Source organism: Oreochromis niloticus, linkage group LG7, assembly GCF_001858045.2.
Source record: "Oreochromis niloticus isolate F11D_XX linkage group LG7, O_niloticus_UMD_NMBU, whole genome shotgun sequence".
NCBI classification, from domain to species: Eukaryota; Metazoa; Chordata; class Actinopteri; order Cichliformes; family Cichlidae; genus Oreochromis; species Oreochromis niloticus.
This window is the reverse complement of record NC_031972.2, coordinates 51,752,505-51,767,071: the sequence shown is the minus strand read 5'-3', so window position 1 is coordinate 51,767,071 and position 14,567 is coordinate 51,752,505. Positions and strand designations below refer to the sequence as shown.

Genomic DNA, 14,567 nt, shown 5'->3' with positions numbered 1-14,567 from the left:
ATGATGATGATGATGATGATAATAATGATCTGGCTGCAGACATAGCTTTTTATCATCTACAGATCCGGTCAGTCTTTTGGCGACTTGTTTTGCACAAAAGACGGGCCGATAAGCAACGCCCACTTTAAAGCCCTGACCAGTAAAGATTTGGTGGACCCGTTTCAAGGTATCTATCCACATTTTCCGTGTTTTAATATTTTTAAATGTATTTTAGGCTTTCTGGACTCTGCTTTGATGATTAGTTTAAGATGAGACACTACAGATAATCCTATTAGCAAGACCTAAAGTAGGCTATAATGTTTACGGTGAAGACTTTTCCAGCGTCATGTCCTATAACTTGAACATTCCTTAAATGTCTGCCACTATGATTAAAAATTATAATATTTGTTTTGACTATCCGAATAGAACAGAACCTCTGAAAATATGCACATCTGGTGCTGTATTTGAGTTGTAATTGCAAAACATTTCCTAAACTTTTTGAAGAACCTTTTTTTTTTTTTTTTTTTTTTTAGGTTTGGAAGCTTACACTCCACAGTCTGGAAGTGGGAAGTTGGGACTTTTTTTTGACTGATTTTTCAAAGAGAAAAATGAATTGTACAAGAGAGAAACAACTGCGGCTGATAAAGCTTCATTTTTTTCTCTTTGGGACTCTCCTCTGTTCCCTCTGTCAGCTGGCTGTCAGTGCCAGACCGGGTTTGCCTCAGAACGGAGAGAATTTCAGGGTGAAATTAACAAAGATACTTGAGGTGGAATCTCTCACTCCAAAGCATGATTATGATCCCCAAGATCAGATGCATGTGGTCGATGATGTGGAAACAACCTCAGATTCCAACATACCCACCACTACTGAGTCTCTATTACTGCCAGTCACAAAAGGGTTTATCTCTGCAGCCTCTAAGCTTCCAAAAGAAAGATCTACAGCAGCTCCAGCTCCTCCTGCACCGACCATCCATCATGCTCATTATCCTCTAGATATCTTTTCCACTGAGGACCGCAGACAAGGCTGGGTGATCCTTCACCTCATTGGGATCATTTAAATGTTTGTGCTGCTGGCAATCTTGTGTGAGGAATTCTTTGTTCCTGCTCTCAGGGTAATCAGGGACAAGTTAGCCATCTCCTATGATGTGGTAGGAGCCACCTTCATGGCTGCTGGAATATCCACCCCAAAGCTTTTGGGTTTCTTAATAGGAGTCTTCATCACCCACGACAATGTGGATTTTGGCACAGTTGCGGGCTCAGCAGTTTTCAATGTTTCCTTTGTGATTGGATTGTGTGCTTTGTTTTCTCGGCAAGTTCTCCACCTGTCCTGGTGGCCTCTATTAAGAAATGTGTCATTCTACATATTTGACCTCATCGTACTGATCATCTTCTTCCTGGACAATGTCATAATGTGGTGGGAGAACATGATGCTGGTGGCTTGTTACACTCTCTGTCATTTTCATGAGGTTTAACGCGCAAATAGAGCACAAACTCAAAACCAAACTCCACAAACACAAGAGCATTTTCAAAGCTATTGCTGCAGAGGAACCTGACAAGGTAGGCTCTCCTTTTCAGAGCTCTTATCTTGAACCAGACAAGAAATGAATCTACTGTTTGGTATTTATGTCATTTTCAAGAGCCTAAAATGTTTATTATCTTGTTTAAAACCCATTAATTTAATGATTTCAACCGTGCCCACAAAAATCCTTAACTGACAATATCATCATAATGTAGTTTCACACATAAACCTCATTTATTGGTCACTGTTAACTGGTTTGTAATGACTGGTTTGATTTTACTTCTGGCCCAGCCCAGGCACCGTCTGAAGACTAGGGATGATCGTGCCTTTGCCTCTGTAGCACCAAACCTCTGGAATAGTCTTCCTGCTACCATTCGTGCCTCTGACTCCATTCAATCCTTTAAAGCACGCTTGAAAACTTAACCTATTCAACTTGCCAATTCTCACCGCTCATTAATTGCTGTATTGTTACTCATTTCTCTGGATTATCATGAATTCTCCCTATCTCTACTTACTAATGCCTTTGTTTGTTTCTCTATTTTACCTTGTTTTAATGACTTACTGTTCAGTGTAATCATTTACTGTTTATTCCTTACTGTGAAGCACTTTGGTGTTTCCCCTGGTTTTAAATGTGCTATATAAATAAAATTGTATTGTATTGTATTATTGTTCTTCAAATGGTATGCTGTGTTTTTGTGAATGATGATTTTACTTCCCCCCCCCAGAAATCCAGAAAATTCTTTGTGATTGCTTTCCTGGGCTCTGTTGTGTGGTTTTGTATCATCTCCTACTTTACTGTATGGTGGGGACATCAGGTGAGTTAGCGGTGACAGTTGAGTGCTTCACTAGGTTTTGTGTACACGGGGGAGGGGCAGTTTTCAAAAAAGTGTAACCAGAAAACACCAAGAAAACCAGGCTGAAAACCAGTCATCATATTAATGCTTTATTTCCTCTATCCTGAGAAAAACAGGATTCATCCTGCAGCTTCTATTTGGTTTATATTTTTGTTAGTGAAAGATAGTTTTGGGATCTCACATCAGCTCATTATCACTCTGGCAGCAGCAGTATTTTTTAAAATCTTCTATCTATTTGAATCCTGGTTTATCCTCATAGGTGGCTGAGACCATCAGCATCTCAAATGAGATTATGGGCCTCACTATCTTGGCTCCAGGGGCCTGCATTCCTTATGTTATTGTGGCTCGCAAAGGCCTGGGGGACATGGCTGTGTCCAGCTCTGTGGGCAGTAACATCTTTGATGTCACTGTGAGGTGAGTCTCTATAGCTAGATCTGTCTCATTAGAAACAAATATCAGCTGAGCACAGAGTTAACTGTTTGTTTGTCTGTTTTTGTCCCGATGTCACTTCATTCAAAAGTCTACCACTCCCATGGCTCCTGCGTTCTTTAATCCACGGTTTGGCTCCAGCGGCTGTCAGCAGCATTGGGCTCTTCTGCGCTGCTATGCTGCTCTTCTTCATACTTATCTTTTTCATCATTTCCATAGTTTGCTGTAAGTGGAAGATGAATAAAGTGCTTGGTTTTACCATGATCATGCTTTACTTTACCTTTGTGGTTCTCAGTGTGATGCTTCACTATCAGATCATTGTCTGCCCAGTTTAAAATTTTTATACCTCTATTACATGCTAACAGAAAAAGGCTTATGCCTTTTTATATGTACACTATATGATTTGTAAACCAAAGTATAGCCTTTAACATTGTGAACCTTACACAGTCATATAAATACCTGTTTCTGTATTATTTCTACTTCTGCTTCTACATATAGACCGCGACTTTGTTTCCTTTGTGTGTGTGTGATTTTAATATTGCTTAATTAATTCAAAGAAGAAACACATTAAAGACATTTATTCTGATTGGTGCTCTGAATACATTTATTTACATTTCAATTTTATGTGTAATTTGATGAATTTTTGTTTTTAAGTTAAAACTAAAGTCTGGACAATTGCTTTTCAAAGCATATTGTTTAGCTTTGAGACAAATGCATGGAAAAATCTTACATATTTATCTTACATGACCAACAATTGCAGTATTTCATAATTTGATAATGCTTCCAGTAGTAATATATAGTAGTAATATAGAGACATACCCTCACCCCCTCAGGCGTGCTCGTGCCTGGTAGTGTACGTATGTGTGCATGACAATCTTTAGTAGATACTTTTGCTAGTTCATGAGAGACCAGCGTCACTGACAACCGGTGTCACATAAAACATTACTCAACAGCATTTACAGTGTGTGACCACAGAAATGTTTTATTCATTGGACAAAACTATGCAGTTATCAAGCCTATAGACAGCCGTGTAAATAAAAAAAACTAAATAATCAGACATCCGCTCGGAAAATGTATAAATAGTCTTTTCTGAAAAAAACCCCAGTGATGGTGTGACTGTGACGTCAGGGGCCCTTTAATATGCCCAACAAATGCAAAGGCCTTCTATCCTGCACACTGACATCCTGTTTGTAAGCCCAAGTAGGCTTGTTGAAAGGGTTCATATACATTTCATAAAGTCTGTGACTTTAAAGAAACTAGAGAAGAAAGGCTTGATGCATTAAAGATGATTTCTGGAAATAAATAACCACAAACCTGAAATTAAAAAAAAGAACATTCAAAGCCAACCGATGTCCCCCTGACACGAATTAAAATTGTGAGGGTGTTACAAAAAAAAGATCTTGATCTGTTTATTATTTAGTGTTATACACAAGTCAGGTTACGATGGTTGAGTCTATTTTAAAGGAGCGACAGAATAGCCGTTTTGGTCCGTGTAACTATTGTTAATGTGTATTATTGTGTATGATTCACATAGATTCATATAGATTATTTAGATTGTGCCCACTTGTCTGTACTGAATATTGTTATGTGATGTGTATGTTGTAACTTCTGCTGGGCTCTAGGCCATGTCTCTCTTGGAAAAGAGATTAAAATCTAAATTAGCATTTTACCTGGGTAAATAAAAGACTAAGACACAAATCATATAACTCACAAGAACACATGGGACTACACAGTTATTCTGAAAAAGGGTTTCTTTTAAATCCTTAGTGTTTAGGCATAAGCAATAGATCACATTGTTAGTTACAGAAACACAGATAATAAAAAGTTTAAGCAAACTCAAAAACAGAAGCAAAGAATATTCCATATCACAAAAACTGATCAATACATAGAAACTTTTCACCTATGATGTTGATTTTATACCTATTAGTATGTTTTCCAGTTAGTTTAAATGTTGTGATGCATCTCTAACAGTATTTAAACAGAAGTTTATCAATGAAAAATCTGTCACTAAAAATAATTAGGGCTACATTTTTGTTGTTGTTTTTTTAATCCCTACTCCAAAGCGAATTTGTTGTATGATGTATGAGAAAGTATCGCATGGGTGTTTCTTCTATATGATAAAAGTGGGGACTTTATAGTTTCTACCCCTGTCTTGGCAGGTTTTCTGTTGCACCAAATTCATAAACTATAAAATATGTGTAAAATAAAAGAAATAGAGTGTAAATATTAGTTCATGTAAAATATTTATGGTTTTATGTTGCAGTTAACCTTGTTGTACACGAACATTTTAGCAGGTACAGAATCATACAACCCACAATAAACTATTTACTAAATTTATTTGATCCAAGTGATACCTCCTCTTTTGCTGCAAGATAGATAACAAGCATATTGTGCATATACGGTGAGAGTGGGACGTAAACAAAGGCTTCAGGTGCATTACATTATCAACCCATGATTAAGAAGCAGGTATGGGAGGAGTCAGCGCTAAAGCTGCGTTCACCGGAGCTACTCATGGAAATGCATTCACCTACACTAGGGGAGCATTAATCACACATACACGTGACATCACTGATCAAGTCACCACTGAAAGCTGCAAACAGTCTGAGTCTAATGTTTGGCTAGTTGTCAGATTAAGACATTCGTCCTTGCAACAGTGTTGTAAGATGCACTACTATTTCATATTCCTATGCTTGAAACACCAGAACAGCAATCCATCAAGGAACGCGTCATTTCATTAGTAATGCACATTGATGTGGTCCTTATATGTTTTGATATGGAGTTTAAAGGTGCAAATACCAGTATGCAAAGTTTTTTTTTCTCTAAACACCATGTTATCAAAACGCCATTAGACAAAACAAACGCTTATTTTGCATTAAACTGAATATTACTAAGGTATATACACAAGTGAGAGTGCGATAACGCACATAATCCTCTTAGAAGACTTCAGGTATTAGGTATTATGCTGATCCATTGTGAAGAGTTGTTCTGTGTCCTACATACATAACACTGGCTACTGCAACAGTTTGTTTGTGCCACAATAGCCGACAGTGGAAACCTGTTTTTGGAAATGTTTGCACTCATGATTTTGCAAGATGTTATTCTCTGGTAAGTCTGAACCTTTTTGTTCTCTTTGGATAAAGCAATTAGATTGGCTCCCTACTTTAAATTTTGCATCACAACTCTAGTGTTTCATATTGTGCAGAAACCAGCATTATGCAAAGAAAGTAACTGTAGCACTTTATAAATGGATCTATGAATACAGTGGGGAAAATAATCATTTGATGATCTGCTGAATTTGTTCGTTTTCTTGCTTTCAAAGAAATAAACAGTCTCTGATATTTATGGTTGTTTTATTTTAATGGAGAGAGACACAATATCAACAAAAACTCCTGAAAAAAAATGTTTTGGGTCATTTTCATGCTGGAAGACCCATCCACAACCTCTCTCCAGTGTTCTAGCTGAGGCAAGGAAATTCTTGTCCAAGATTTTATTGTACGCAGCCCCGTCCTTTGGTCCCTCAATGAGAGGAAATTGTCCTGTACCCAAAACATAATGTTTCCACCCCCGTGTTTGACTGTGGGGATGGTGTTCTTTGGGTCATACTCAACATTTCTCTTCCTTCAAACAAGGTGGGTCGAGTTGATGCCAAAGAGCTTGATGTTTATTTCATCCGACCACAGCAATTTATCCCAAGCCTTCTTTAAATCATTTAGATCTTCACTGGCAAACTTCAAACGAGCCAATACATGTGGCTTCTTTATTAGAGTTACTTTGAAGCTCCACACAGAGGGTGATTGATGGTCATTTTCTATGTCTTACATTTCCTAATAGTCACATCAACAGTTGTCACCTTCCCACCAAGCTTCTTGCTGATGGTCTTGTAGCCCATTCCTGCCTTGTGCAGGTCTATAATCTTGCTCCTGACATTCTTTGACAGCTCTTTAGTCTTTAGCCTGTGGGAATGCAGAGGTTGAAATGGAAAAAACTGATTATGTGAACGATTGTGCTTTATGCACATAACTATTTAAGATCAGAAGTATCAAATCTTTATTTCACTCATGACATGCAAATCAATTTATAACTTTTATGTAATGTGTTTTGTTTGATATTCTTTCTCTCTTTGTTAAAATAAAACTACCATAAAAATAAGAGATTTGAATTCGTTGTAAGTGAGCAAACAAATAGTTGTTTTCTCCATGATAATACTATGACAGATAATAATGGATAAATTTTAGTTTAGTCCAAATGCTTTGAGATACGCGTATACTATTAATATCCTTTCCAAAAGCAATTTTATCCCTGTTTTTTCTTTACTGTACTATAGACTGGGTATTCGATGGATTTGAAGATGTGAAATGAGTCACATTGCTGGAGTTTTGAATTCTGCCACCCCATGGTCTTCTGGGGAGAGAACTGGACTCCACCAAATTTTATTTATGCACTTTATTTCAACCTAGCCAAAAGCAACACTGCTGCTGGAGAAAAATGTATTGTACAAGAAGGAAGCGACTGCAGCTGAGCCGAGTTCTTTTTCTCCTCTCTGGGGTTTTCCTCTGTACCCTCTACCAGCTGACCATCAGCACTAGACTGTACGAGCCTTTGGCAATGCCTCAAATTGCAGAGGATAGTGGGGAAGGTTCAGCAGAGGGGGTTGAGGAGATTGCAGATCTGGGGAAGGCTCTATCTACAGCATATGATTTAGAGCAAACTGAGCAAACAACCACAACGTATGATGTTCATAATGCAACTACAACTTCAGTATCCACAACATCTACAACTACTGAATCGCCATTATTGCCAACAACAAATCGGACTCTTGTGCATTGCATCTATGTGGCACCTGAACTTCCTCAGGAGACACCCGCGCCAGCTCCTCCTACAACTACCGTCCCACCAGCTTTTCCGGGTGAAGCTCCGCATATGAAGGGTGATTACCCAGAGGACATTTTTTCAATCGAAGATCGCAGACGTGGCTGGGTGATCCTTCACATTATTGGGATGATGTACATGTTTGTGTCACTTGCAATTGTGTGTGATGAGTTTTTTGTTCCTGCTCTCGGGGTAATCACAAACAAGTTGGCAATCTCTGATGATGTGGCTGGAGCCACCTTCATGGCCGCCGGAGGTTCTGCCCCTGAGCTTTTTACCTCTTTGATAGGAGTCTTCATTGCCCACAGCAACGTGGGTATTGGCACAATTGTGGGCTCAGCAGTTTTCAACATTTTGTTTGTGATTGGAATGTGTGCTTTGTTTTCTCGGGAGATTCTCCATCTGACCTGGTGGCCTCTATTCAGAGATGTGTCGTTCTACATACTTGGCCTCATCTTTCTAATTATCTTCTTCCTGGATAATGTCATAATGTGGTGGGAGAGCATGATGCTGGTTGCTTGTTACTCTCTCTATGTCATTTTCATGAAGTTTAACGTGCAAATAGAGCGAGCATTCAAGACCCAACTCCACAAACACAAGAGCATTGTCAAAGTTATTGCTGTAGAGGAACCTGACAAGGTAAGATCTCCTATTAGAGAATTCATCAAAGCTCTTATCCTCAGTCAGACAACTAATAAGTCTGTTGTTTGATATCTATATTGAAAGGTTTTCTCCATTTTCACCCAAACCCGTATACTAGTGGTAACAGAAAACAACCCAATGAAACTTTTGAAGAGCTAGGTATACTATTAATGCATTCCTGCTGGAGAGACATAAATCAGCAGATTTTAAGATATTTAACTAGTAGAGGTTTTTGTAGGGATTATTATTAGCAACTAGAAAGCAGTTTTGTCACATGATATACACGTATTTTTTTTATAAAAACAAAAACACCCCAAAGCTAATCAGCTGCAGCAAATGAATGCTTTCCAGAGTTATAGCTCCTTTAGCATCCACGTATAGCGTGTCCAAACCTAAACAGTGTGACTGAAGCTTAACTTACACCAAGTAAAGGGTTTAAGGGTTTGTTCATACTCAGGGTTTTTGAGGGCGGGACTCCCAAAAAGAAAACATTTTATTCTTTGTTGAAAATGCTATTTCATATCATTTAGAATCATTAATAATTATTTAATGGGGATAATGGATACAATAAAAAAATACTGTCATCCTCTGCTTTTAAAAAAAAATTGTATCTGACATCATCAAGTCAGGCAGCGTGTGCAATGAGTGAACTAGTAATGCATTAAATAATAGCACTAATATAAAATCTACCAGAATGAACTTTGATTTATCTCTGCCGCTGAATGATCATCACTGAACAAAACATTGTTGCACACAGACTAATGGGAACGGTGAGGATAATGCCCCTCCTGCTCCAGAGGACAAGAATCGTTTAAAGGTAAAAATCAATTCACCAACCAATAAACTGCAAGAATTAATTCACAAAAACCAAAAATCTTTATACCCTTCATACTCACAGTCTTATTTTTTTAATAATTAAGACAAGTGCTGGCTCACTGCACTAGTTAAGAAAAAAAAAACAGCCACTATATCCACTATCGCATGTTTAACAGTGATGTACTATTATCTGTACAGTGACTAGCTATCATGACCTCAGCCATCTCTTTCCCCAGTTGAAGCCATCCCTTCAGCGAGGGGGGAGTTCTGCTTCTTTGCACAACAGCACAATGAGAAACACCATCTTCCAACTCATGATTCATACATTAGACCCTATAGGTAATGGTGAGTACTATTTGATAGCTGTGAATACTGTTTGATGACTGATAACCGTGCACCAAGTGCTTTTATAATAGCTGTCTGAGTACTATGTCCTTCTCATTCTAAAATGGATTAGCAAAGTGTCCCACATGAAGGCAGCACTAAGTCCAGATTGATACTAAGCAGATAAATACCTACCCCAGTCTGTAGAGGGATCCATTTAGAGGCCTGTAGGAGAACATGAAGAATATCACCAGGGTATAGCTGCAACACACTCTAAGAAAAAGTCAGTAAGTGCATGATGACGTGGTTTCTTTCTCTTAAATTAGTTAAAATGCAATGATTTAGAAGATGTAATATAAGCTGGGTTGACAGTGTGATGATGGGCTGACCTATCCTGATTTCACATTTGAGAAAATGGTTACAAAGGTTATCTTGTGGCATCATTCTGTTGATAAAATGTCAGTGTCATCTGGCTACCTGTCGGGGTTTAAAGCTATATGTATGGCCCAATTTGTGGTCCTGCTTATACCAGTGCACATTTCTTCTCCTTAGGCTTCAGGGTAGCACTGCAGCAGCACAATAATCAACATTTGAATATGCCTAACATCAGGATCAGAGCTAACTTGCATGAACTCCGCATCAACTGTGTTTTCACACTTATAGTTCGTTTACTCTGGTCCGAATCACTTGATGAGTTTGTAAACTTGTACCTTTTCCCCATGTTTGGTTTGTTTTCACACAGAGAAAAATCCAAGTGAACTCCAAGCGAACCAAAATGTGTTAGTACAAATCAAGCCTTAACAGGTTTATCTGATATGCTCGTTTCCATGTTGTAAAACATCGTAACAATGTGATTGATCACTTGCAATATTGATGCAGGAACAACACCAACACTGCAATATCAGATCGAGCGTGAGAATATTCAGTCTGCTTATTGGCCAGGATGGGAATGGGATGTGTCTAGGATGGGAATAACAAAAGTAAAAACAGGATGAAGGTGTTGTGTTCTGGATTATTTTTGTTCTAAATTTATCTTTATTTCATGGCTAGTTGCTAGCTTGTATAGACCCTTGCACATCTATAGTACCCTTCCGCTTTCAGAATACAAAGCATTCATGGCTAAAGGGAGTTTTCAGCTCAAACGTATAACATATACATGGCTTGAATCAGTGTCGGATCACATTCACACCATAAACAAACTTCAAGGAGTTCATTTGCACCAAGACTACCTCCTCTAAAGGCTCTTGGTGTGGTTACTGTGTTCATATCTGCACAAACGTACTGCACGAAGGAGGGAAACGATCCAGAGTTTGATTTAAATAGACTAAACACAGCAGGCATGAAAGCACCCTGAGATCCATCCAAGAAACATCAGTGACTTAAGTAATTCTGTCAAGCAATAATTTTTAGTCAATCACACTTTTTCTCATCTCAAATACTCTAGACTGTTATTATGTACCTACCACCACATTGGCTTGGGATGGGTGTATTTAGTCTAAAATATGAGAAGTTGAAAAACTGACTGCTGACGCTGTCTTTCTGTGGTTTTTGCTGTACTACTGGTAATATTAATAATTATTTTAGCCTCACTGAGAGGAATGGCTGTGTGATGGAGGCAGATCAACAGTCCAGTCTTTGTTTATCCCCGCTTTTCATCACAGCAATTTATTAGTGCGCCGTATTTGCAATCAAACTAAGAAAAGAAGTTTACTATAAAACAAAAGAAAAATAAGTAGTCCCAACTTAAACATTGATTATCCAAAAAGTAAATTAAACTATTAAGAAAACAATTCTGTAGTACATCCACTGTGGCCACTGTAGCTGACCATATAGTCAGTAGCTCCTCCCACTCCAGGAAATGACAATTAAATATCAGTTAAATACTAAATTAACTTATAGTAGTTCTCAATCTAAAGTGCAGTCTGATGAAAAGATGAGCAATAAGTTAATCAGATGCAAATCTTAACCACCAACATTTTCAGTCAGGCTCTCTTTAGGATTTCATGAATAATATAGCAGCAATATACACATAACGAATCTAAATTAAAAGCACTTTGTACTGTGTTTAGGGCCCTCCATGTGACACCCATGATTCTAATTTTATTTTGCCTCTTTGTGTTTGTAGGGAAATTTAAGGAGAAAGCTGAAACTCTGAACAGCGTGGCAAGAAGGAAATCAGACGCCAAAGACAAAAGTGAAGGTAACACTGAAGGATGTGAGCATCATTCACTGACTAGAGACTGACATCTGCTTAGTATCATTATCAATAGCTGGTCTGCAAAGCATTAAAATCACATGCGGAAAAAGACTTAAAAAAATAAAACAGGTTTTCCTTTTCAACATGAGTAGATGTCGCTATATGCCAACTATCATAATAAAATAACTGTTTCCCCATTGTAGTAATATTTTAGCATATACCTTGGAAACAGTTAGTACACACTAGTTAAAGATATATATATACTGTATGACAGTGGCGTGACTTTTACAAAAGAGGCAAGCAGAGAAGATTCACCAGCCTCCACAATACTCAGACAAACATCTTATTCCACTGTTTAAAATTTAACAAGTTAAACTGGAACAGATGAAAAAATACCATTTTTGCTGTCTGTCTGCACTTTACATGGATGTCTTCAGCTTTTGGCGCTCTTTCCTGGCTGAAGAATTTTAAAATATTATTACTTCTATAAATGAATATCTACTATATTACCAAATATTACTTGCTAACAAACTGAGAATGACAGGAGGTGGAGGAATTTGCCAAATAACATTTTAGCAAAAAAGTAATAAAAACAATGAACAGATTTCACTACACATAAAACTTAATTATGGGAAAATTGTCAGAAAAACATGGTCAGAGCAGCCCTCTCCACCGTCATCACAGCTTTCCTTGTGAATGTAAGAAAGTATTAACAACTTTTTCACACTCCATCTTCTCTGCATCACACATGTTGGCCAAGGTGGTTAGCAAGACGAAACTCATCTGTTCTGCTAAATCACTGAAGCTTGTTTACTTGCTAATGCTAGCTTTATGGGTTTTTTTTTTATTTGACAGACCTGTCAAAGTGCATGTACAAACCAAGTGCATATACCTATGAAGAGAAATCAAGGAATATATAGGTATATAGCTATGAAGACAGTGAATGAATTCAGCTAATGCATTGACTGCAGTTCTTCCTGTAATCAGTCCTGAAGTCTTAAATAAAATTAAAGTCTTCCAGATAACTGCATAAGGCCCCGCAGTTAATAAGCAAACTCTTTGGGATTCCTTTCACAGATGGTGGGGAAAAAACTGAGCAGAGCAAAGAGCCAGAACCAACCCCAGCCGCAGAAGAAGAAAAGAAGGAGCAGCCAGAGGACAAGAAGGTACTCTCCAACCATGTCCTGGTGGCTTTCAAAAAGCCCAGAAGTCAGTCTTTGATTCCTGTCTATGTAAGAGTCAATGCACAGATCAATGATACAACTTGTGGGCACCTGCTTCTTTAGGATGGTTTGACTTTTGTTTCTTTTTATCATATTTTTTTAATTGCGGTATCTTTCCTACTTCAGGAAGATGTACCAGCAAAAGAAGATGGGTCAGAAGAGTCAGACGACTCTGAGAGCGACGAAGAGGACAGCGATGATGAAAGTGATGAGTCCAGTGAAGATGAGGATGATGATGAGGATAAAGACGAGGAAGAAGATGAAAAAGATGATGAACCTCTGTCTTTAGAATGGCCCGATACACGTCGAAAGCAAGCAACCTACCTCTTCCTGTTGCCCATAGTTTTCCCTCTGTGGCTTACCGTCCCAGATGTTCGCAAACCGGTGAGAGATACCAGAATATTTCTGATATCAGCTGTGGTAATTTAAATCATGCTGCATTTTGCTTTTCCATAACTCACTTTGTCCTATAGAAATCCAGAAAATTCTTTGTTGTCACCTTCCTGGGCTCTATTCTATGGATTGCTATATTCTCGTACCTCATGGTGTGGTGGGCCCATCAGGTCAGTTACTTTAGAGGCAAATGCTCTGCTTTGTTTCCTGTTGATGTGCATTGACACACAGTATCGCTTAAAAGATCTGTGTAAACTAAAAGCTGAGCACCTAAAAATCTTGTTCATCTTCCTAGGTGGGTGAGACTATTGGCATCTCAGAGGAAATTATGGGCCTGACTATTCTGGCTGCGGGGACCTCCATCCCTGACCTCATTACCAGTGTGATTGTGGCTCGTAAAGGCCTGGGAGACATGGCTGTGTCTAGCTCTGTGGGCAGTAACATCTTTGACATCACTGTGGGGTGAGCCTCTATAGCTGGATCTGTCATCAATTTCGTTTTTAAAGCTGCTTAACACAAACTTTAATAATTCCTTTCTCTCCTTTTTCTTTATGTTTTTTCCACTATCATTTTATTTAAAAGTCTCCCAGTCCCTTGGCTCCTGTACTCAGCCATCCATAGTTTTGGTCCAGTGGCTGTCAGCAGCAATGGGCTCTTTTGTGCCATTGTGCTGCTCTTCCTCATGCTCCTCTTTGTCATCATCTCCATTGCTTCTTGTAAATGGAAGATGAATAAGGTGCTGGGTTCCACCATGTTCCTCCTCTACTTTATCTTCTTGGTGCTCAGTGTTATGTTGGAAGATCGTATCATCATCTGCCCAGTTTCCATCTGATTCTTTCTGCTGAACTGTTAACCTTTTTGGGAAAGGATCTCATGAGCATAGACCTGGATATCTATAGGAAACATCCAGAAAGCTACGTGCTCTGCATTGTTACCAGTGAAGTGTCTGGTATGTCTGCAGCAATAAAGCATTTTCTAGAACCTGATACTCACTTATAGAAATAATGGCAGCTTTTAAATTGATTTTCATAGTACACGGGGAGATGCATGACTACTATCTAATACAGTGTAGATATTGTGGTGTAAGACCTAACAGAGATGCTAATGTGTTTTTTTATGCACTGTCTATGAAATGCAAGTAAAAGTGTTAGTTTGTGGACACATTTCGAAAAATGTAGGCTACTAAATGTGTATTTTGTATCATCGTAAGTAAATAATTTTGTAAGATTCATGATAGAGACCCTGAGCTTGCTTGAACTTTTTTTTTTCAAAAATCATAAAAAATCATTGAAAAAATAAAAAATAAATCAAACACGACATCC

The 14,567-nt window shown here is 38.3% G+C and overlaps 2 protein-coding genes across 4 annotated transcripts; both read left to right on the top strand.

Moving 5' to 3' along the window:
* The first annotated feature begins 36 nt into the window (after positions 1-36).
* On the top strand, positions 37-3,367 carry LOC100706530 (sodium/potassium/calcium exchanger 1). Its single transcript, XM_013268748.3, has 5 exons — positions 37-166; positions 513-1,536; positions 2,224-2,313; positions 2,612-2,766; positions 2,873-3,367. The coding sequence occupies exons 2-5, from the start codon at positions 1,441-1,443 to the stop codon at positions 3,114-3,116; spliced, it is 585 nt and encodes a 194-aa protein (XP_013124202.1). The 5' UTR covers positions 37-166; positions 513-1,440; the 3' UTR covers positions 3,117-3,367.
* Positions 3,368-5,745: 2,378 nt separating this feature from the next.
* On the top strand, positions 5,746-14,562 carry slc24a1 (solute carrier family 24 member 1). Of its 3 annotated transcripts, none has more exons than XM_013268745.2 (10): positions 5,746-5,886; positions 7,106-8,289; positions 9,050-9,109; positions 9,345-9,447; positions 11,558-11,632; positions 12,707-12,861; positions 12,979-13,236; positions 13,326-13,415; positions 13,541-13,707; positions 13,828-14,562. In XM_013268745.2, the coding sequence occupies exons 2-10, from the start codon at positions 7,267-7,269 to the stop codon at positions 14,075-14,077; spliced, it is 2,181 nt and encodes a 726-aa protein (XP_013124199.1). In that variant the 5' UTR covers positions 5,746-5,886; positions 7,106-7,266; the 3' UTR covers positions 14,078-14,562. The 3 variants fall into 3 exon arrangements, with proteins under 3 accessions (XP_013124199.1, XP_013124198.1, XP_005470739.1); XM_013268744.2 differs by having other exon boundaries at positions 9,345-9,453; XM_005470682.2 differs by having other exon boundaries at positions 5,747-5,886; positions 9,345-9,453; positions 12,707-12,795.
* Positions 14,563-14,567: the final 5 nt, after the last annotated feature.